The sequence below is a fragment of the Phocoena phocoena genome, chromosome 14, assembly GCF_963924675.1.
Source record: "Phocoena phocoena chromosome 14, mPhoPho1.1, whole genome shotgun sequence".
NCBI classification, from domain to species: Eukaryota; Metazoa; Chordata; class Mammalia; order Artiodactyla; family Phocoenidae; genus Phocoena; species Phocoena phocoena.
In genome coordinates this window covers 13,477,325-13,499,103 of record NC_089232.1, presented here as the reverse complement: position 1 = coordinate 13,499,103, position 21,779 = coordinate 13,477,325, and the positions used below count along the sequence as shown (strand labels likewise).

At 36.4% G+C, this 21,779-nt stretch overlaps 1 protein-coding gene across 1 annotated transcript in view; it reads right to left on the bottom strand.

Annotated features, from left to right (window-relative positions):
* Positions 1–21,779, bottom strand: part of CHMP3 (charged multivesicular body protein 3) — an 82,387-nt gene that overhangs the window by 40,671 nt on the left and 19,937 nt on the right. The window contains exon 2 of the mRNA XM_065891061.1: positions 17,454–17,514. Within this exon, the coding sequence (XP_065747133.1) occupies positions 17,454–17,514 (61 nt within the window). The remainder of the gene's footprint in view (positions 1–17,453; positions 17,515–21,779) is intronic.

Below are 21,779 nucleotides of genomic sequence, written 5' to 3'. Positions count from 1 at the left end.
TTAGGTAAGGGTCCAAACTCATTCTTTTGCATGTGGAAATCCAGTTTACACAGCACCATTAGTTGAGAAGGCTGTCTTTTCCTCACTGAATGGTCCTCACATATATTTGACCATATAAAGGGTTGATTTCTGGGCTCTCTATTCTATCTCACTGGTCTTTATGACTGTCTTCATGCCAGTAGCATACTGGTTTTATTTAGACAGTTTTGTAGAAAGTTTTTTTCCTTACAGTTTTATTGATATATAACTGACATACAGCACTGTATAAGTTTAAGGTACACAGCATGATGACTTACTGACAGAGATCATGAAATGATGATCACAGTAAGTTAACATCTATCATCATATAGACAGAAAATAAAACACAGAAAAAATATTTCTTCCTTGTGATGAGAACTCAGGATTTACTCTCTTAACAGCTTTCATATATGACCTACAGCAGTGTTCATTATATTCATCCTGTCATACATTACATCCCTAGTACTTATTTATCTTATACTGCAAGTTTGTACCTTTTGACCACTTTCATCCAATTCTCACTCCCCCCAAACCCCAACTCTGGTGACCACAAATCTGATCTCTTTTTCTATGAGCTTGTTTGTTTGTGGTTTTTTGAACTATAATAGACCTACAACACTACAATAGTTCCTGGTGTACAGCATAGTGATTTGGTATTTCTGTACATTACAAAATGATCACCACAATAAGTCTAGTTACCATCTGTCATCATACAATGATACTACATTATTATTGACTATATTCCCCACTCTGTACATTTCACCCCTGTGACTCATTTATTTTGTAACTGGAAGTCTGTACCTTTAATCCCCCTCACCCATTTCACTCATTTACCTGCGCCCCTCCCCTCTGGCAACCATCCGTTTGTTCTCTGTATCAATAACGGTTTCTGTTTTGCTACGTTTGTTCATTTGTTTTGTTTTTTAGATTCCAAGCACAAGTGAAATCATATGGTATTTTCTTTCTGTTTTAATTTCACTTAGCATATTACCCTCTAGGTCCATCCAGGTTGTCACAAACAACAAGATTTCAGTCCTTTTTATGGTTAAGTAGTATTCTAGCTTATATATGTCTATACACACACCACATCTTTATCCATTCATCTATCAGGGGCACTTAGGTTGCTTCCATATCTTGGCTACTGTGAGTAAGGCTGCAATAATCATAGGAGTGAATATATCTTTTCAAATTAGTGTTTTTGTTTTCTTTGGAAAAATACCTAGAAGTAAAATTGCTGGATCATATGGTAGTTCTAATTTTTTGAAGAACCTCCATGCTGTTTTCTGTAGTTGTTGCCACAATTTACATTCCCATCAATACTGCACAAGGGCTCCCTATCCTCCACATCTTAATCCACACTTGTTTGTTGTCTTTTTAATAGTAGCCATTCTCACAGGTGTGAGATGGTATCTCACTCTGGCTTTGATTTGCATTTCCCTGATGATTAGTGATGCTGAGCATCTTTTCTTGTGTCTGTTGGCCATCTGTATGTCTTCTTTGGAAAAGTGCCTATTCGGGTTCTCTGCCCATTTTTAAATCAGTTTTATTGCCTATTTGAGGTCTTTTGTGCTTCCATATATAAATTTTAGAATTATTTGTTCAGTGAAAAATGCCACTGGAATTCTGATACGTACTGAAATGAATCTATACATGGCTTTGAGTAGTATGGCTATTTTAATAACATTAATTCTTCAAATCCACGAGCATGGTATATCTTTCCATTTGTTTCTGTCATCTTCAGTTTATTTCATCAGTGTCTTACAGTTTTCTGAGTACAAGTTTTTTACCTCCTTGGTTAGATTTACTCCTAGGTATTTTATTCTTTCTGATGCAATTGTAAATGGAATTGTTTTCTTAATTTCTCTTTCTGACAGTTTGTTGTTAGTGTAAGAAACACAACAGATTTCTCTGTATTAATTTTGTATCCTACAACTTTACTGAATTCATTTATTATTTCTAATAGTTATTTGGTGGCACCTTCAGGATTTTCTACACATAGTATCATGTCATCTTCAAATAGTAACAGTTTTATTTCTTCGTTTCTAATTTGGATTCCTTTTATTTCTTTTTCTGGTCTGACTGCATGGCTAGGACTTCCAATGCTATGTTAAATAAACAGGGCAAGAGTGGGTATCTTTGTCTTGTTCCTGATCTTAGACGAAATGTTTTCAGCTTTTCAACCTTGAGTATGATGTTGGCTATGGGTTTGTCATAGATGGCCTTTATCATGTTGAGTGATGCTCCCTCTTTTCTCACTTTGTTGAGAGGTTTTATAATAAACAGATGTTGAATTTTGTCAGAAGCTTTTTCTGTATCTATTGAGATGACTGTATGATTTTTATTCTTCAGTTTATTAATGTGGTATATCACAATGTCTAATTTGCATAAAGTGAACCATCCTTCCATCCTTGGATAAATGCCACTTGATCATGGAGTATGATCCTTTTAAATGTACTGTTCAATTTGTTTGCTAATATTTTGTTGAGAATTTTTGCATCTATGTTCATCAGTGATATTGGCCTGTACTTTTCTATTTTGTGTGTGATATCTTTGTCTGGTTTTGATATCAGGGTGATGATGGCCTCATAGAATGAGTATGGAAGCATTCCTTCCTATTCAAATTTTTGGAATAGTTTTTTTTTTTTTAATTTTGTTGATGTGGTGTATTACATTGACTGATTTTCATAGGTGAACCATCCTTGCATTCCAGGAATAAATCCCGGTTGGTCATGGTGTATAATCCTTTTGAATCCTGTTTGCTTGTATTTTGTTGAGGACTTTTGCATCAGTGTTCATAAGGAGTATTGGTCTGTAGTTTTCTCTTCCCGTAGTGTCTTTGTCTGGCTTTGCTATGGGAAATGCTGTCCTTAGAGAACAAGTTAGATAGTGTTCCCTTTTCTTCAAGTTTCTGAAGAAGTATGAGAAAGATTGGTGTTAGTTCTTTAGATGTTTAGTAGATATCACCAGTGAATACATCAGGTCTAGGACTTTTCTTTGTTGGGAGAGATTTTTGATTACTGATTTAATCTCAAGAGTTATAAGTCTATTCAGATTTTCTATTGGTGTTTCAGTATTGGTAGATTTTATAATTCTATGAATTTGTCCATTTCATCTAAATTATCCAATTTTTTTAGCGTACAATTGTTCATAGTACTCTCTTACATTTTTTATTTCTGTAGAATCATAGTAGTGCTCCAACTGTCATTTCTGATCTTAGGAATCTGATTCCCTCTCCCTCTCCCTTCTCCTCCCTTCTTCCCTCCCCACCACCATCAAGCTAGCTAAAGGTTTATCAGTTTTGGTGCTCTTTTGAAGAACTCACTTTAAGTTTCTTTGATTTTTCTCTCCTGCTTTTCTAGTCTTTATTTCTTTTTCTCTGATCTAATCTTTCTTATTCCCTTCTTTTTGTTAGCTTTAGGTTGAGTTTTTTCTTCTTTTTCTGTAAGTTAGGTTGTTGATTGATATCTTTCTTCTTTTTTAATGTAAAGCATCTTTATAGCTATAATTTCCCTCTGAGCTTTTGCTGCATCCCAAAAGTTTTGATATATAGTGCTGTGGTTTTCACTCATCTCTAGGTATTTTCTAATTTTCCTTCTTATTTTTTTTAAACTGATTGAGACTTGGTTTTTGGCCCAACACATGGTCTATCCTGGAGAATGTACCATGTGCACTTAAGAATGTGTATTCTGTTGTTGTTGCATTGAGTATTCTGCACCTGTCTATTCTGTATATGTCTATTAGTATTCTGTATGTGTCTGTTAGTTCATTATAGTGTTGTTCGAGTCCTCTTTTTTTTTTTTTTTTTTTTTTTTTTTTTTTTATGCGTTACGCGGGCCTCTCACTGTCGTGGCCTCTCCCGTTGCGGAGGACAGGCTCCGGACGCGCAGGCCCAGCGGCCATGGCTCACGGGCCCAGCCGCTCCGCGGCACGTGGGATCCTCCCAGACCGGGGCACGAACCCGTGTCCCCTGCATCGGCAGGCGGACTCTCAACCACTGCGCCACCAGGGAAGCCCTCGAGTCCTCTTTTATCTTTATTTATCTTCTGTCTGGTTATATCCAATTTGGGGAATGGGTTATTAAAATCTTCAACTATTGTTGTAGATCTACTTCCCTTCATATATTTTGATCATCTATTATTAGGTGCATAGATTACATCTTACTGTATTAAAACTTTTATTAACATATAATGTCCTTCTTTGACTCTTGTAATCTTTTCTAATTTAAAGTTTATTTTGTGTTATATCAGCACAGCAATCTCCACTCTTTTGGTTACTATTTCCACGGAATATCTTTTTCCTTCCTTTCACTTTCAACCTATTTGTATCTTAGTGTACACTAGGGTCATTTTGCCCCCATTCTGCCAAACTCTGCCTTTTAATTGGAGAGTTTAATTCATTTACATTTAAAGTAATTACTGATGAGGAGGGGCTTAATTCTGCCATGTTGCAATTTTTTCTGTAGGTCTTACAGCTTTTTCATCCTTCATTTCCTGCATTAATGTCTTCTTTTGTATTTATCTGTTTCTTTTCTTATGGTGAAACTTCAAGTCCCTTTTCATTTGCTTTAGTGTATAATTTATATCTACCTTCTTTGTGATTACCCTGGTGAATGCACTTAATATCCTAAAGTTATAACACTAATTTGAATTTATATTAGCTTAACTTTAATAGTATGCAAAAACTTTACTTCTATACAGCTCTGTCCCCATCCCCATACAGCTACTGATGTCACAAAAGCACATTTTTCTGCACTGTGTTCAAAAATATAGCCTACTTTTTTAAAAATGCACATGGCTCCTAAATCATGTGAAAGCAAAAAATGAAGTTACAAGAATACTACCTTTTATAATTGCCCATGTATTTACCTGTTTTTTTTTTTTTTTTTTTTTTGGTACACGGGCCTCTCACTTTTGTGGCCTCTCCCATTGCAGAGCATAGGCTCTGGACGCGCAGGCTCAGTGGCCATGGCTCACAGGCCCAGCCACTCCGCGGCATGTGGGATCTTCCCAGACCGGGGCACGAACCCGTGTCCCCTGCATCGGCAGGTGGACTCTCAACCACTGCGCCACCAGGGAAGCCCGCCATGTATTTACCTTTAATGGAGGTATTTATTTTTTCATATGGTTTCCAGTTACTGTCTACAGTCCTTTCATTTCAACCTGAAGTACAGACACCCTTTAGCATTTCTTCCCAGGCAGGTCTAGTGGTAACAAACTCCCATAGCTTTTGTTTAAGTGGGAATGTCAAAATTTCTCCTTTGTTTTGCTGGGTATGGGATTCTCGGTGTATAGGTATCTTCTTTCAGCATTTGAATATATCAACCCACTGTCTTCTGGCCCTCAACATTTCTGATGAGAAATCTGCTGAAAATCTTATTCAGGATTGATTGTATGTGACAGGTCATTTCTTGCTGCTTTAAACATTCTCTCTTTGTCTTTCTATAGTTCAATTATAATGTGCCTTGGCATGGGTCTCTGAGTTTATTCTACGTTACAGTGTGTGGACTTTCTTGAATGATTATATTCATGTTTTTCAGGAAATTTGTTAAGTTTCTGTCTTTATTTCTTCAAATAATCTCTCTTCCCCCTTCTCTCTTTCCTTTCCTTCTGGGACTCCCACAACGTGTATGTTGATCCAATTGATGCTGTCCAACAGGTCCCTTAGGCTCTGTTTCCTTCAAATTCTTTTCCTTCTGTTCCTCAGACTTGAACATTTCAACTGTATTATTTTCAAGTTCACTAATTCTTCTCCCTGCTGAAATCAGCTTCTGAATAACTCTAGCAATTTTTAAATTTTCAGTTATACTTTTCAGCTGCAGAATTTATTTTTGGCTTCTTTTCATGTTTTCTATCTCTTTACTGATACTTCCACTTTGTTTATATATCATTTTCTTGACTTTGTCCACATCTTTCTTTAAGAAGATGTTGGGGGTAGGAGTTTATTAATTAATTAATTTATTTTTCCTGTGTTGGGTCTTTGTTTCTGTGTGAGGGCTTTCTCTAGTTGTGGCAAGCAGGGGCCACTCTTCATCATGGTGCGTGGGCCTCTCACTATTGGGCCTCTCTTCTTGAGGAGCACAGGCTCCAGACGCACAGGCTCAGTAGCTGTGGCTCACGGGCCTAGTTGCTCCGCGGCATGTGGGATCCTCCCAGACCAGGGCTCAAACCCGTGTCCCCTGCATTAGCAGGCAGATTCTCAACCACTGTGCCACCAGGGAAGCCCTGCATATTTTTAAGATCACTGTTTTAAAGTTTTTATTTAGTAATCTGTCACCTGGTCTTTTTCAGGGACATTTTCTATTCATTTCTTTTCCTTTCAATGGGCCATACTTTCCTGTTTCTTTGTATGCCTTGTGATCTTGTTGTTGTTACTGTTGAAAACTGGACATTTAAACTTTTTAAGATGATAACTTTGGAAACCAGATTCTCCCACTTCCTCAGGGTTTGATATGGTTGTTTTGTTTTATTACTGTATGGTGTCTCTGTACTGGAGATCATCCTGAGGTGTAAAGTTAGCCTTTTCAGAGCCTGTGTATTTCCCTGGGCATGCACAGTGACCACCTATATTCCCCTGTAAGTGTGGTTGCTTTTGAATGTCTTAGCCCTTGATGTTAGGAATGTAAAACGGTGCAGTGCTGTGGCAAACACTATGGTGGCTCCTCAAAAATTAAATAAAGAATCATCACTTGACCTAGCAATTCCACTTTTGGGTATATACACAGAAGGACTAAAAGGAGGGGCTTGAACAGATATTTGTACACTCATGTTCATAACAGCATTATTCACAATAGCAAAAGGTAGAAATAACCCAAATTTCTAATGATAGATGAACAGATAAACAAAATGAGATATTTACATACAGTGGAACGTTATTCAGTCTTATAAAAAGAAGGAAATTCTGATACATGCTATAACATGAATGAGTCATGAAAACATTATGGTAAGTAAAATAAGACAGACACAATGGGACAAATACTCTGTGATTACACTTATATGAGGTACCTGGAACAGTCTAATTATACATAGAGACAGAAAGCAGAATGGTGGTTACCAGGGCATGTGGAGAAGGAAAAATGGAGAGTTACTGTTTAATGGCTACAGAGTTTCAATATGAGATGAAGGAAAAATTCAGGAGATGGACAGTGGTGATGGCTGCACAGCAATGTAAATGTACTTAATGTCAATGAACTGTGTTTTTCAAAATGGTTTAAATGATCAATTTATGAACATGTGACATCACTTATATGTAGAATGTGAAATATGACACAAATGAACATATCTACGAAACAGAAACAGACTCACAGACATAGAGAACACACCTGTGGTTGCCAGGAGGGTGGGGGGAGGGAAGGATTGGGAGTTTGGGATTAGCAGATGCAAACCATTATATATAGAATGGATAAACAAGGTTCTACTGTATAGCACAGAAAACTATATTCAATATCCTGTGATAAACCATAATGAAAAGGAATATGAAAAAGAATATCTACATAACTGAATCACTTTGCTGTACAGCAGAAATTAACAGATTGTAAATCAACTATACTTCAATAAAATTTTTTTAAATGGTCAACTTCTGTTATGTATATTTTAATGTAATAAATAAAATGTCAGCAAGAATACTATGATTCATTTATAAACAAGTATTTATATGTAAGTACAAATACAGACAGAAATGTATCTGAAACGATGATCACCAAAATGCTTGTGGCTGTTATCTCTGGGTGGTAGGATTTCAGAGTGATTTTAACTTGCTTATTTATACTTTTCTGCATCAGTGTGTGTATTATTACCTTTATAGTCATGGGGGTAAAAACGCAAGCTAACTATGTGCATTTGAGGAGAGGGGCAAATGAATGTTCTAAATTCACTCCAGTATTGCCTATTATGAGTGCTCTAAATGTGTTACATTCGGCTGAAAGCTAAAAATGTGGACTACCCTGAGTCCTCCATAAGAAGACAAGAACTACTTGTATTTATACTTTGCTTTAAGTTACTATTATTTTTCTTTAAATGTTTTACTGAAGTATATCATACATACATACATATATCACACACATAACCATAAAGCCACATAAACTCAGCCCCACCCAACAGTAGACAAGCAGATTAAAGTTTTACTGAGCTCTGCCCACCAGAGCAACACCCAGCTCTACCCACCACCAGTCCCTCCCATCAGGAAGCTTGCATAAGCCTCTTAGATAGCCTCATCCACCAGAGGGCAGACGGCAGAAGCAAGAAGAACTACAATCCTGCAGCCTGTGGAAGAAAAACCACATTCACAGAACGAAAGACAATATGCAAAGGCAGAGGACTATGTACCAGGTGAAGGAACAAGATAAAACCCCAGAAAAATGACTAAATGAGTGGAGATAGGCAACCTCCCAGAAAAAGAATTCAGAATAATGATAGTGAAGATGATCCAGGACCTCAGAAAGAGAATGGAGGTGAAGATCGAGAAGATGCAAGAAACGTTTAACAAAGAACTAGAAGAATTAAAGAACAAACACACAGAGGTGAACAATACAATAACTGAAATGAAAAATACACTAGAAGGAATCAATAGCAGAATAACTGAGGCAGAAGAATGGATAAATGAACTGGAAGACAGAATGGTGGAAATCACTGCCACAGAAAAGAATAAAGAAAAAAGAATGAAAAGAAGTGAAGACAGCCTAAGAGACCTCTGGTGAAACATCAAATGCATGAACATTCGCATTATAGGGGTCCCAGAAGGAGAAGAGAGAGAGAAAGCACCCGAGAAAATATTTGAAGAGATTATAGTCGAAAACTTCCCTAACATGGGAAAGGAAATAGCCACCCAACTCCAGGAAGTGCAGAGAATCCCAGGCAGGATAAACCCAAGGAGAAACACACCAAGACACATAGTAGTCAAACTGACAAAAATTACATACAAAGAAAAATTATTAAAAGCAACAAGGGAAAAATGACAAATAACATACAAGGGAACTCCCATAAGGTTAACAGCTGATTTCTCAGCAGAAACTCTACAAGCCAGAAGGGAGTGGCATGATATACTTAAAGTAATGAAAGGGAAGAATCTACAACCAAGATTACTCTACCCAGCAAGGATCTCATTCAGATTTGATGGAGAAATCAAAAGCTTGAGCACGACCAAACCAGCTCTACAACAAATGCCAAAGAAACTTCTCTAAGTAGGAAACACGAGAGAAGAAAAGGACCTACAGAAACAAACCCAAAACAATTAAGAATATGGTAACAGGAATATACATATCGATAATTACCTTAAATGTGAATGGATTAAATGCTCCATCCAAAAGACACAGGCTCGCTGAATGGATACAAAAACAAGATCCGTATATATGCTGTCTACAAGAGACCCACTTCAGAACTAGGGGAACATACAGACTGAAAGTGATGGAAAAAGATATTCCATGCAAATGGAAATCAAAAGAAAGCTGGAATAGCAATACTCATATCAGATAAAACAGAATTTAAAATAAAGAATGTTACAAGAGACAAGGAAGGACACTACATAATGATCAAAGGATCAATCCAAGAAGAAGATATGACAATCATAAATATATATGCAACCAACACAGGAGCACCTCAATACACAAGGCAAATGCTAACAGCTATAAGAGGGAATCGACAGTAACACAATAATAGTGGGGGACTTTAACACCTCACTTACACCAATGGACAGATCATCCAGACAGAAGAATAAGGAAACAAAAGCTTTAAATGACACAACAGACCAAATTGATTTAATTCATATTTATAGGACATTCCATCCGAAAACAGCAGATTACACTTTCGTTTCAACTGAACACGGAACACTGTCCAGGATAGATCACATCTTGGCTCACAGATCAAGCCTCGGTAAATGTAAGAAAACTGAAATCCTACCAAGCATTTTTCTGACCACAACGCTATGAGATTAGAAATAAATTTCAGGGAAAAAAACATAAAAAACACAAACACATGGAGGCTAAGCAACACATTACTAAGTAACCAAGAGATCACTGAAGAAATCAAAGAGGAAATCAAAAAATACCTAGAGACAAATGACGAAAACACGATGATCCAAACGATGCAGCAAAAGCAGTTCTAAGAGAAAAGTTTATAGCAATACAATCCTACCTCTAGAAACAAGAAAAATCTCAAATAAACAATCTAACCTTACACCTAAAGGAACTAGAGAAAGAAGAACAAAAACTCCCCAAAGTTAGTAGAAGGAAAGAAATCGAGATCAGAGAAGAAATAAATGGAATACAAACAAAGAAAACAATAGCAAAGATCAATACAACTAAAAGCTGGTTCTTTGAGAAGATAAACAAAATTGATAAACCTTTAGCCACACTCATCAAGAAAAAGAGGGAGAGGACTCAAATCAATAAAATTAGAAATGAAAAAGGAGAAGTTACAACAGACACTGCAGAAATACAAAGCATAAGAGACTACTACAAGCACCTCTTGCCAATAAAGTGGACAACCTGGAAGAAATGGACAAATTCTTAGAAATGTATAACCTTCCAAGACTGAATCAGGAAGAAACAGAAAATATAAACTGACTAATCACAAGTAATGAAATTGAAACTGTGATATAAAATCTTGCAACAAAGAAAATTCCAGGACCAGATTTCTTCCCAGGTAAATGCTATCAAACATTTAGAGAAGAGCTAACACCCATCCTTCTCAAGCTCTTCTAAAAAAACTGCAGAAGAAGAAACACTCCCAAACTCATTCTACAAGGCCACCATCACCCTAATACCAAAACCAGACAAAGACACGACAAAAAGAGGAAATTACAGACCAATATCACTGATGAATATAGACGCAAAAATCCTCAACAAAATACTAGCAAACAGAATCCAACAACACATTAAAAGGATCATACACCATGATCAAGTGGGATTTATCCCAGGGATGCAAGGATTCTTCAATATATGCAAATCCATCAATGTGATACACTATATTAACAAATTGAAGAATAAAAACCATACGGTCATCTCAAGAGATGCAGAAAAAGCTTTTGACAAAATTCAACCCCCATTTATGAAAAAAACTCTCCAGAAGGTGGGCATAGAGGGAACCTACCTCAACATAATAAAGGCCATATATGACAAACCCACAGCAAACATCATTCTCAATGGTGAAAAACTAAAAGTATTTCCTCTAAAATCAGGAACAAGACAAGGATGTCCACTCTCATCACTATTATTCAACATAGCTTTGGAAGTCCTAGCCACGGCAATCAGAGAAGAAAAAGAAATAAAAGGAATACAAATTGAAAAAGAAGAAGTAAAACTGTCACTGCCTGCAGAGGACATGACACTATACATAGAGCATCCTAAAGATGCCACCAGAAAACTACTAGAGCTAATCAATGAATTTGGTAAAGTTGCAGGATATAAAATTAATGCACAGAAATCTCTTGCCTTCCTATACACTAGCAACGAAAGATCAGAAAGAGAAATTAAGGAAACACTCCTATTTACCACTGCAACAAAAAGAATAAAATACCTAGGAAAAAACCTACCTAGGGAGACAAAACACCTGTATGTAGAAAACTATAAAGACACTGATGAAAGAAATTAAAAATGATACAAACAGATGGAGAGATATACCATGTTCTTGGATTGGAAGAATCAACACTGTGAAAATGACTATACTACCCAAAGCAATCTACAGATTCAATGCAATCCCTATCAAATTAGCAATGGCATTTTTTACAGAATTTGAACAAAAAATCTTAAAATTTGTATGGAGACACAAAAGACCCCCAATAGCCAAAGCAATCTTGAGGGAAAAAAACAGACTTGGAGGAATCAGACTCCCTGACTTCACACTATTCCACAAAGCTACTGTAATCAAAATAGTATGGTACTGTCACAAAACCAGACACACAGATCAATGGAAACGAATAGGCAGCCCAGAAATGAACCACACGCTTATGGTCAATTCGTCTATGACAAAGGAGGCAAGGATATACAATGGAGAAAAGACAGTCTCTTCAATAAGTGGGGCTGTGAAAATTGGACAGCTACATGTAAAAGAATGAAATTAGAACACTCCCTAACACCACACAGAAAAATAAACTCAAAATAGATTAAAGACCTAAATGTAAAACCAGACAGTATAAAACGCTTAGCGGAAAACAAAGGAAGAACACTCTTTGACATAAATCACAGCAAGGTCTTTTTGGACCCACCTCCCAGAGTAATGGAAATAAAAACAAAAATAAACAAGTGGGACCTAATGAAACTTAAAATCTTTTGCACAGCAAAGGAAACCATAAAAAAGACGAAAAGACAACCCTCAGAATGGGAGAAAATATTTGCAAATGAATCAACAGACAAAGGATCAATCTCCAAAATATATCAACAGCTCATGCAGCTCAATATGAGAAAAACAAACAACCCAATTCTAAAATGGGCAGAAGACCTAAATAGACATCTCTCCAAAGAAGACATACAGATGGCCAAGAGGCACATGAAAAGCTGCTCAACATCACTAATTATTAGAGAAATGCAAATCAAAACTACAATGAGGTATCACCTCACATCGGTTAGAATGGGCATCATCAGAAAATCTACAAACAACAAATGCTGGAGAGGGTGTGGAGAAAAGGGCACCCTCTTGCACTGTTGGTGGGAATGTAAATTGATACAGCCACTATGGAGAACAGTATGGAGGTTCCTTAAAAAGCTAAAAATAGAATTACCATATGACCCAACAATCCCACTACTGGGCATATACACACAGAAAACTGTAATTCAAAAAGACACATGCACCCCAATGTTCACTGCAGCCCTATTTACAATAGCCAGGTCATGGAAGCAACCTAAATGTCCATTGACAGATGAATGGATAAAGAAGATGTGGTACATGTATACAATGGAGTATTACTCAGCCATAACAAGGAATGAAACTGGGTCATTTGTAGAGATGTGGATGGACCTAGAGACTGTCATAGAGTGAAGTAAGTAAGAGAGAGAAAAACAAATATTGTATATTAACACATATATGTGGAATCTAGAAAAATGGTACAGATGAACCAGTTTGCAGGGCAGAAATAGAGACACAGATGTAGAGAACAAATGTATGGACACCAAGGGGGGAAAGCAGGGGGTGGGGTGGTGGTGGGATGAATTGGGAGATTGGGATTGACATATACACTAATATGTGTAAAATAGATCACTAATAAGAACCTGCTGTACAAAAATAAAGAAATAAAATTCAAATCAAAGACTAAATAAAGCTATGTAATCTAAAAAGAACAAAAACACACAAAAAAACAAATCAAAGACTTTGAAAGTGTTTTAGTGGTAAACCTTCATATGCAAGTAACATTTAAAGCAATCACATTATTTCAAAGTTATACTTTGTCTAAAGTAACCCCCACCCTCCTTTTTTGGTAGCACCATAAATGTAGTAAAATGTCTACTATATGCCAAGTACTGTCCTAAACATTTTACATACATTCACAGATTTAATTGTCAGTACAGTTCTGTGAGAGTCAAAGAATTTTAATAGGGACAGGTGGCTAATTGATAGCAGTGATGGTTTAAATCTGGTAGTGTAAGGACTCCAAAACCCACTATTATTTTTCTGATATCATGTTAGTTAGTTAACTAATAAATTGCTATGAATGAGAAATAACAGGAACCATGAGGAGAAAGACAGAGCTTGAAGATCATTTAACCAGATAAATGAGCTATGGATGTGAGAAGGTATACAATAAGCAAAGCACAAAACAGGAATAAACAAGGTTTGTGAGACACTAACTGAATTTATGTGGTTTCTAAAGATGACATGAATCAATTGTGCTATTATTGTCATACATTGTCATAGTTCTACATAGTTTTATGCCCCATATTATTACTTTTACTTTAAACAGTCAATAATCATTAAAAAGAAACTCTTAAAAGAGAAAAACATTATATTTACTTACATACTTATAATTTCCAGCATGCTTCATTCCTCTGGGTAAATCCAAATTTGTATCTGGTATGATTTTCCTTCAGCTTACAACTTCCTTTAACGTTTCTTGTACTGTAGACCTACTAGCAACAAATTCTCTTGGCTTTTGTATACAAGTATCTTTACTTCACCTTTGAATGCTGTTTTCATTGGACTCAGAATTCTAGGATAATGTGGGTATTTTTCTTTTATTGTATCAAAGATGTTTTGGTTCGTATTGTTTCTGATAATAAAATTTTAATCATTACCCTTTCCTCAGACTGTTTTATCTCTTTATTGTTACGTTTCAGTAATTTGCTTATGATACGTCCTGGCAAGGTTTTCTTTGTGTTTATCCCGTTTGAAATTGGAGTTCCTTGGATCTGTGGGTTTACAGTTTTCATCAGCTATTATATCATGTGATCCTATCTGGACTCTTTTCCTTCTGAGACTCAAATTACATGTTGGATCATTTGATTTTTTTTTTTTTTTTACTTTTTTCTCTCAGTACTGCAGTTTGGATAGTTTCTATTACTATCTTTGATTTCACTGATCTTGTTTTCTGTAGTGTATAATCTGCTTGTTCAACCCATTCAGTGAAGCTTTCATTTTACTTCACTTTATTCTAGATCTTTCATCTGAGTTCTACTTTGTTCTTTTCAATATCTTCTATTTACCTCTTCATTATGTTCATGTTTTCCTTTGAAACATATGTTCATTATGTTTTCCTCTAAATCCCTCAACATATTATAATAGCTGTTTAAAATCCCTGTCTGCTTATTCATTTGATCATCTATTTTTTTTCTGGGTCTATTTATATTTCCTGATTTTTCTCTTGATTTTGGGTCACACTTTCCTAATAACTTTTCATTGGATGTTGAACACTCTAAATGTTTCATTTTGGGGTATCTGCAATTTTGGTAGTTCAGCCTTAAAGAGCTTTAAAGAATGTTCAGCTTTATTTTGGTAGTTCAGCTTTCAAGACTTCTTTTCATTTTTATTTATTTTTATTTTATTTTTTAAATTAATTTTTATTGTAGTATAGTTGCTTTACAATGTTGTTAGTTTCTACTGTACAACAAAGTGAATCAGCTCACTCTCTCTCTCTCTCTCTCTCTCTCTCTCTCTATATATATATATATATATATATATATATCCCCTCTTTTTTGGATTTCCTTCCCATTTAGGTCACCACAGAGCACTGAGTAGAGTTCCTGTGCTATACAGTAACAGATCTGCTTTTAAGCTTCGTTGATGTGGGCATATGGTAGCCTTTAAGCTAGGGCTACTTTCACCTTAATATTAAGGCATGACCCTTCTGCAGTCTCTACTGAATGCCCCAGATATTCAACAAAGTCTCTTTACTGTGTCTGGTCAGAACTCTACCATCTCTCAATCCTCTGTTAACTCTGGGAACTGTCTAGCTTATAGCCCCCTCCTGGTAGTTGTTCTGTCCCCGGTAACTGTTCTTTGCCTAGCCTCCTAAAATCTCATTCTAAGTATGCACAGCTTAGTAGTCAGCTAAAGACTCAATGGGACCCTCTGCGGATATTTACAGCTTTTTCTTTGGATATTGCTCTTGTTCTGATACTCTGCCCCACAAGTTCCAGCCACTGCAGCCTCCCTGAACCCTAGTCTCTTCCTCCTCAATTCAGTGAGAACACCACACTCTGCTTGGAATCTCCTTCCACAGCTATGACCCTGAAAGTCTCCCGAGGCAGAAAATGAGGACCATATTAGGGCTCTCTCCTTTTGCATCCCTCTTCTCACTGATCAAAATCCTGCACTGACAGTTATCCAATGTTTGAAAACAGACGTTTCACAGCTTTTGTCCAGTTTTTTCTTTATTTACAATGGAGTGCAAGCTCAAATCCATAACCATTACTCCATCATGGCTATGAATGTAATTCCCCTCTGTAATTATTTTTTATTTATTTACTTTTGGAATATCTTATTTACAAGTATTTTTTTCATTTTTATTTTTTTAATTGAAGTATAATTGCTGTACAATATTATATAAGTTACAGATGTACAAGTTACTATCTGTACAGATGTACAGATAGTGATTCACAATTTGTAAAGGCTTTACTCCATTTACAGTTATAAAATATTGGCTATATTCCCCATGTTGTATAATATATCCTTGTAGCTTATTTTTTCTTCCTTGTAGCTTATTTTATACCTAATAGTTCATACGTTTTACTTCCCTACCCCTATATTGCTATTCTAATTCTTTTTTAAAAAGAGTGATATGGTGATACCTCTGTTATTAATTTTTCTCCAATCATGAAGGTGTTAAAAATCATAAAAGTTTTAAATGTTACTCTTTGCAAGTCACCTTAGTTTTAAGTAGTACTCAACAATAATCAACTTTATTTAGAAACATATTTTGCTCAATTTACAGCCACGCTAAGATAAACTGTAGCAAAAATGGAACTGCATTCCTTACATACAATTTATTTAATTTGAATTCCATAAAACCATTTCTTTGTAAGTAGGAAGAGGTTTATTTACTTCTTTTTTCCAAATGGCTTAAAACAACAAAAATTTATTCTTTAATTGTAGTGATCAGAAGTCTAAAATTGGGACTTCCCTGGTGGTCCAGCAGTTGGGACCCCATGCTCCCAAAGCAGGGGGCCTGGATTCGATCCCTGGTCGGGGAACTAGATCCCATATGCCGCAAACTAAGAGCCTGCATGCCGCAACTAAAAGATCCTGCATGCGACAATGAAGATCCTGTGTGCCGCAACTAAGACCCAGCACAGCCCAATAAATATTAAAAAACAAAAACAAAAAAGAAGTCTAAAATCCAGGTGTTGGAAGGGCTGTGTTTCTTCTGGAAGCTTCAGGGAAGAATCCATTTCTTTGTCTTTTCTAGTTTCTAGAGGTCAACTGCATTCCTTAGCTTGTGTCTTCTTCCTCCATCTTCAAAGCATAGCACTCTAACATCTGGTTCTGTGGTCACATCTCCTTTTCTCTCACTTTTTCTCAACATACTGCCTCCCTCTTACAAGGACTCTTATGAGCCCACCTGGATAGCCCAGGATTAATCTCCCCACCTCAAGATCCTTAATTTAATCAAATCTGCAAGTTCCCTTTTGCTATGTAAGGGAACATATTCACAGGTTCTGGGGATTAGGACGTGGACATCTTTGGGAGGCCATTATTCTGTCTACCACAGAATGTGAGCGCCTGCTTTGTTTCCAACAGTAACCTGGACTCTAGGAAATCACAGATGAATGAACATGGCTTCTCCCCCTTGAATAGCTCAATGCCAGGCTGGAGGAAAGATTTTAGTTCTTATCAAATGTAAAGACCTTTGAGTTGATTATATCTTGTTTTTCTTACTATAATTAGAAAGCAAAAAATTAGGGCAGCCATAAATAATTAATATAAACTATGTTTTATAGATGTAGATACAGTTTACTTTTATGAACTAATGCAAAATACACCAAGATAAAGAATAGGAGATGTAAAATAATAATTTACCTCTTATTTGCCTGTCAACGACTCTCATTTCCTTTCTTATCTTCAATGACCATTCATTCACCTGGGAAAAATTTTACAAAAGGAATTATAAGAGAAGTCAATATCCCCAATTCACCACATTTTAAAGAATTTTATATTAATTCTACATTTATTTCTGACACAAGCTAGAAATAATATAAATCTATTTTGAAAGAAACAGCCTTAGGGCCAAATTCTTTTTTTTTCTTCTCTGACCAAATTCTGTGTTTTTTTTCCATCTTTTTATTCACAGTACATAGAAGTCTCAAACTATTCAAAGATTCCTATCTGAAGGCAGTATGAAGCACTTTATACAAGCTCCCCAAGAAAGTTCAGTACCCTGCAGGTATATAAACATTTTTCATGAGGTGCCATGGGCATAGAAAGGTTTTATGGGCATCAGAAGATTTTCAATTTCTATACATAATTATTAAAAAAAAAACTTCTCTGCCTATGTGATAAGAATTCACCTTTTCCTTCTCCCCTTTCACAATTACACTTTTTCATTTTACAAAAGAAATATATTCCTCTAACCTATGTGTCTCTTCTTACCATGATAGGTTTCCCTGAGAGGCAAAAACCTCTGAAGCACTAAACATAGGGCCAACTAGAAATACTGCTATAGGTGTTGAAAAAGTAGTGAATGACTCTAATTATTACCAAATTCTTATGCATTTCCTTCTAATTCTTCAGTTTCAAAAATGAAGGAAAATCTGAGTTATCAGCTGATAAATCATTAAAACTAAATTTTACATTTAATCAATTATTGCTTTTTGGCATATGACACAAAAGTTCAAAAAACTAAGTGACACTGACACAGAAAAATCCTTTCCACTACCATCTACTTATTTATATTAACAATGTTTCTCATCATTTTGAGTCTAATAAAACATAATATAGGGCTTTCTTCTAGTTGAGACTCCTCACGGTGAGGCTGTCTTCTCTGCATCACAGCCATGCCATCCAAGGACCCCCTGCAGTTGGCGCAGCCCTTCAGACACAAGAAGATGACCACAGCCATGGCACACTGGCTCCTTAGGTGAACGGGTTACCCCCAGAGATGATCCAACCACGCACAGCTACAATACAGCTACAAGTTACTGGGACTGGTTCTGCTTCTGGACAAGGAGCAATTTGCTGGCATGGACCTCGGTGTCTGTGTGAAGGGTGGTGGTCACACAGCCCAGCTTTTGCAATCCACCAGTCCACCTCCAAAGCCCTGGTGATCTTACTATCAGAAATATGTGGATAGGCTTTCAAAAAGATAAAAGACATCCTCATCCTGTATGACTGGGCATCGCTAGTAGCTGCAGATTCAAACATTTGGAGACCCTGGTGTCTGCAATTACTACCAGAAATCCTACCAATAAGCCCATCATGAGGATCAGGGTTCACCTTTATAATAAGCAATGGTTGTGGGATTTAAGGTAAAAAATAATAAAACAGGAATGGAATTGATGCTAACCCTTTAGCATTCATCCATGAATGCATGAACTAAATGGCATTAAAAAATTAATATCCTGGGCTTCCCTGGTGGCGCAGTGATTGAGAGTCCGCCTGCTGATGCAGGGGACACGGGTTCGTGTCCCAGTCTAGGAAGATCCCACATGCCGCAGAAAGGCTGAGCCCGTGAGCCATGGCCACTGAGCCTGCGCATTCGGAGCCTGTGCTCCGCACCAGAAGAGGCCACAACAGTGAGAGGCCCGTGTACAGCAAAAAAAAAAAATTCATATCCTTAAGATGTATTTCCAATAAATTTCACTTTTTAATGACTTTAAAATTATTTAACAAAATCTGTAAAATATTTATTATTCATCAACTCTAATAACTCCACCCAGATGAAATATTAAAGCACTTAAAACTGGTTATACAATTTTAAAAGTTAATGTTAGCTTTAAATATATATATACTTTTAAGTGAAATTCACGTAACTATACTTAGCCATTTTTTAAATAAATTTTATTTATTTATTTATTTTTAAAAGTTTGGCTGCTTTCGGTCTTCGTTGCTGTGCACAGGCTTTCTTTAGTTGTGGCGAGCGGGGGTTACTCTTTGTTGCGGTGTGCGGGCTTCTCATTGTGGTGGCTTCTCTTGTTGCACTGCATGGGCTCTAGGCACATGGGCTTCAGTAGCTGTGGCACGCAGGCTCAGTAGTTGTGGCACATGGGCTTAGTTGCTCCGCAGCATGTGGGGTCTTCCTGGACCAGGGCTTGAATCCGTGTTCCCTGCATTGGCAAGCGGATTCTTAACCACCGCGCCATCAGGGAAGCCCTACTTAGCCATTTTAAAATGTACAATTCAAGGGCATTTAGTGCCTTTACAATGCTGTGCAATCAACAACTCCCCATAGTCTCAGAAATTTTTCAATATATCAGAAGAACACACTATAACCTATAAATAATCTTCCCCTATGGCCATCCTCCCTCCCATTCCCTGGCAAAAACGAATTTGCTTTTATGTCTTTTGATATGCTTATTTTGATATTTAATATAAAAGAAATCATAATACGTGGTCTTTTGTGTCTGGCTTTTTCCATTAGGTATAGTGGTTTTGAGGTTCATCTATGTTGTACCATGTATCAACATTTTTAGTTGTTTTTTTTTTTGATGTGGACCATTTTTAAAGCCTTTATTGAATTTGTTACAATATTGCTTCTGTTTTATGGTTTAGTTTTTTGGCTGCGAGGCATGTGGGATCTTAGCTCCCTGACCAGGGATCAAACCCTCACCCCCTGCACTGGAAGGTGAAGTCTTAACCACTGGACTGCCAGGGAAGTCCCTATCAACATTTTTTATGGCTAAATAATATTACCTTGAGTGTACATACAACACAAATTGTTTATCCATTCACCCAGTGACGGACATTTGGGTTGCTTCCATGTTTTGGTTACTGTGAATATGAACATCTGTATACAAGTATTTGTCTGAGTACCTATTTTCAATTCTTTTGGGTATAAACCTAGGAGTAAAATTGCTGGGTCGTATGATAGATCTATTTTATATTTTTGAGGAACTCCACAACTTTTTTTCAAAGGGGCTTCACCATTTTACATTCCCACAAGCAATGTACAAGGGTTCCTATTTCTCCACATCCTTATCAACACTTGTTATCTTCCAATTTTTTGATCATAGCCAATCTGTTGGACCTGTTGAAAGAGTATCTCATGATTTTGATTTGCATTTCCTTAATGATCAATAAAGTTGAATATCTTTTCATGTGTTTGTTGGCCATTTGTATATCTCCTTTGGAGAAATGTCTATTGATGTCTTCTATCCATTCAGCTGTCTTTTTATTGTTAAGTTATATGAGTACTTTATATATTCTGATAGTAAACCCTTATCAGATACATAATTTGCAAATATTTTCTCCCATTCCATAGTTTATCTTTTTACTTGTTTGATAATGTACTTTGATACACAAAAGCTTTTAATTAATTCCAATTTGTCTATTTTTTTCTTCTGTTGCTTGTGCTTTTGGTGTTATGGCAAAAGAATCCATTTCCATGAGGTCATGAAGACTTACCTTTATGTGTTTTCTGAGTTTTATAGTTTTAGGTCAAAGACTTTAATTTCGGTCTTTGATCCAAGTTAATTTCTGTATATGGAGCGAGGCAGGGGCCCAGCTTCGTTTCTTTGCATGTGGATATCCACTTGTCACAGACCTTGTTGAAGAGACTATCTTTCTCTCACTGAATGATCTTGGCACCCTTATAGAAAGTCAACTGGCCACAGATGTATGGGTTTACTTCTGGGATCTCAATCTATTCTATTGACTGATCTATACATCTATCCTTATGCTATTACCACAGTTTTAGTTACTATAGCTTTATGATAAGTTTTGGAATCTTGAACTGCGGGTCCTCCAAATTTGTTTTTCTTTCTCAGTATGGTTTTGGCTATTTGGAACCTGTTGTAGTATTCCATGTGAATTTGTGGCTCAACTTTTCCATTTCTGCAAGAAAGGCATTTGGAGTTTTGACAGGCACTGCACTGAATCTGCAGATCACTTTGGTGGTACGGCCATCTTAACAACATTGTCTTGCAATCCATAAACTTGGAATTTCTTCCTGTAATTTTTTGCAGTTTTCAGTGTACAAATGTACTGTTTCTTTGGTTAAATTTATCCCTCAGTATTTTATCATTTTGGATGCTACTGTAAATGAAATTTTAAAATTTCCCTTTTAGATTTTTCATTGCTAGTATAAAAAACACAACTGAGTTTTAAAAATATTTACCTTGAAACCTGCAACTCTGTTGAATTCACTTATAACTAATTTTCTGGTGCGTGAGGAATCTTTAGCATAGTCTA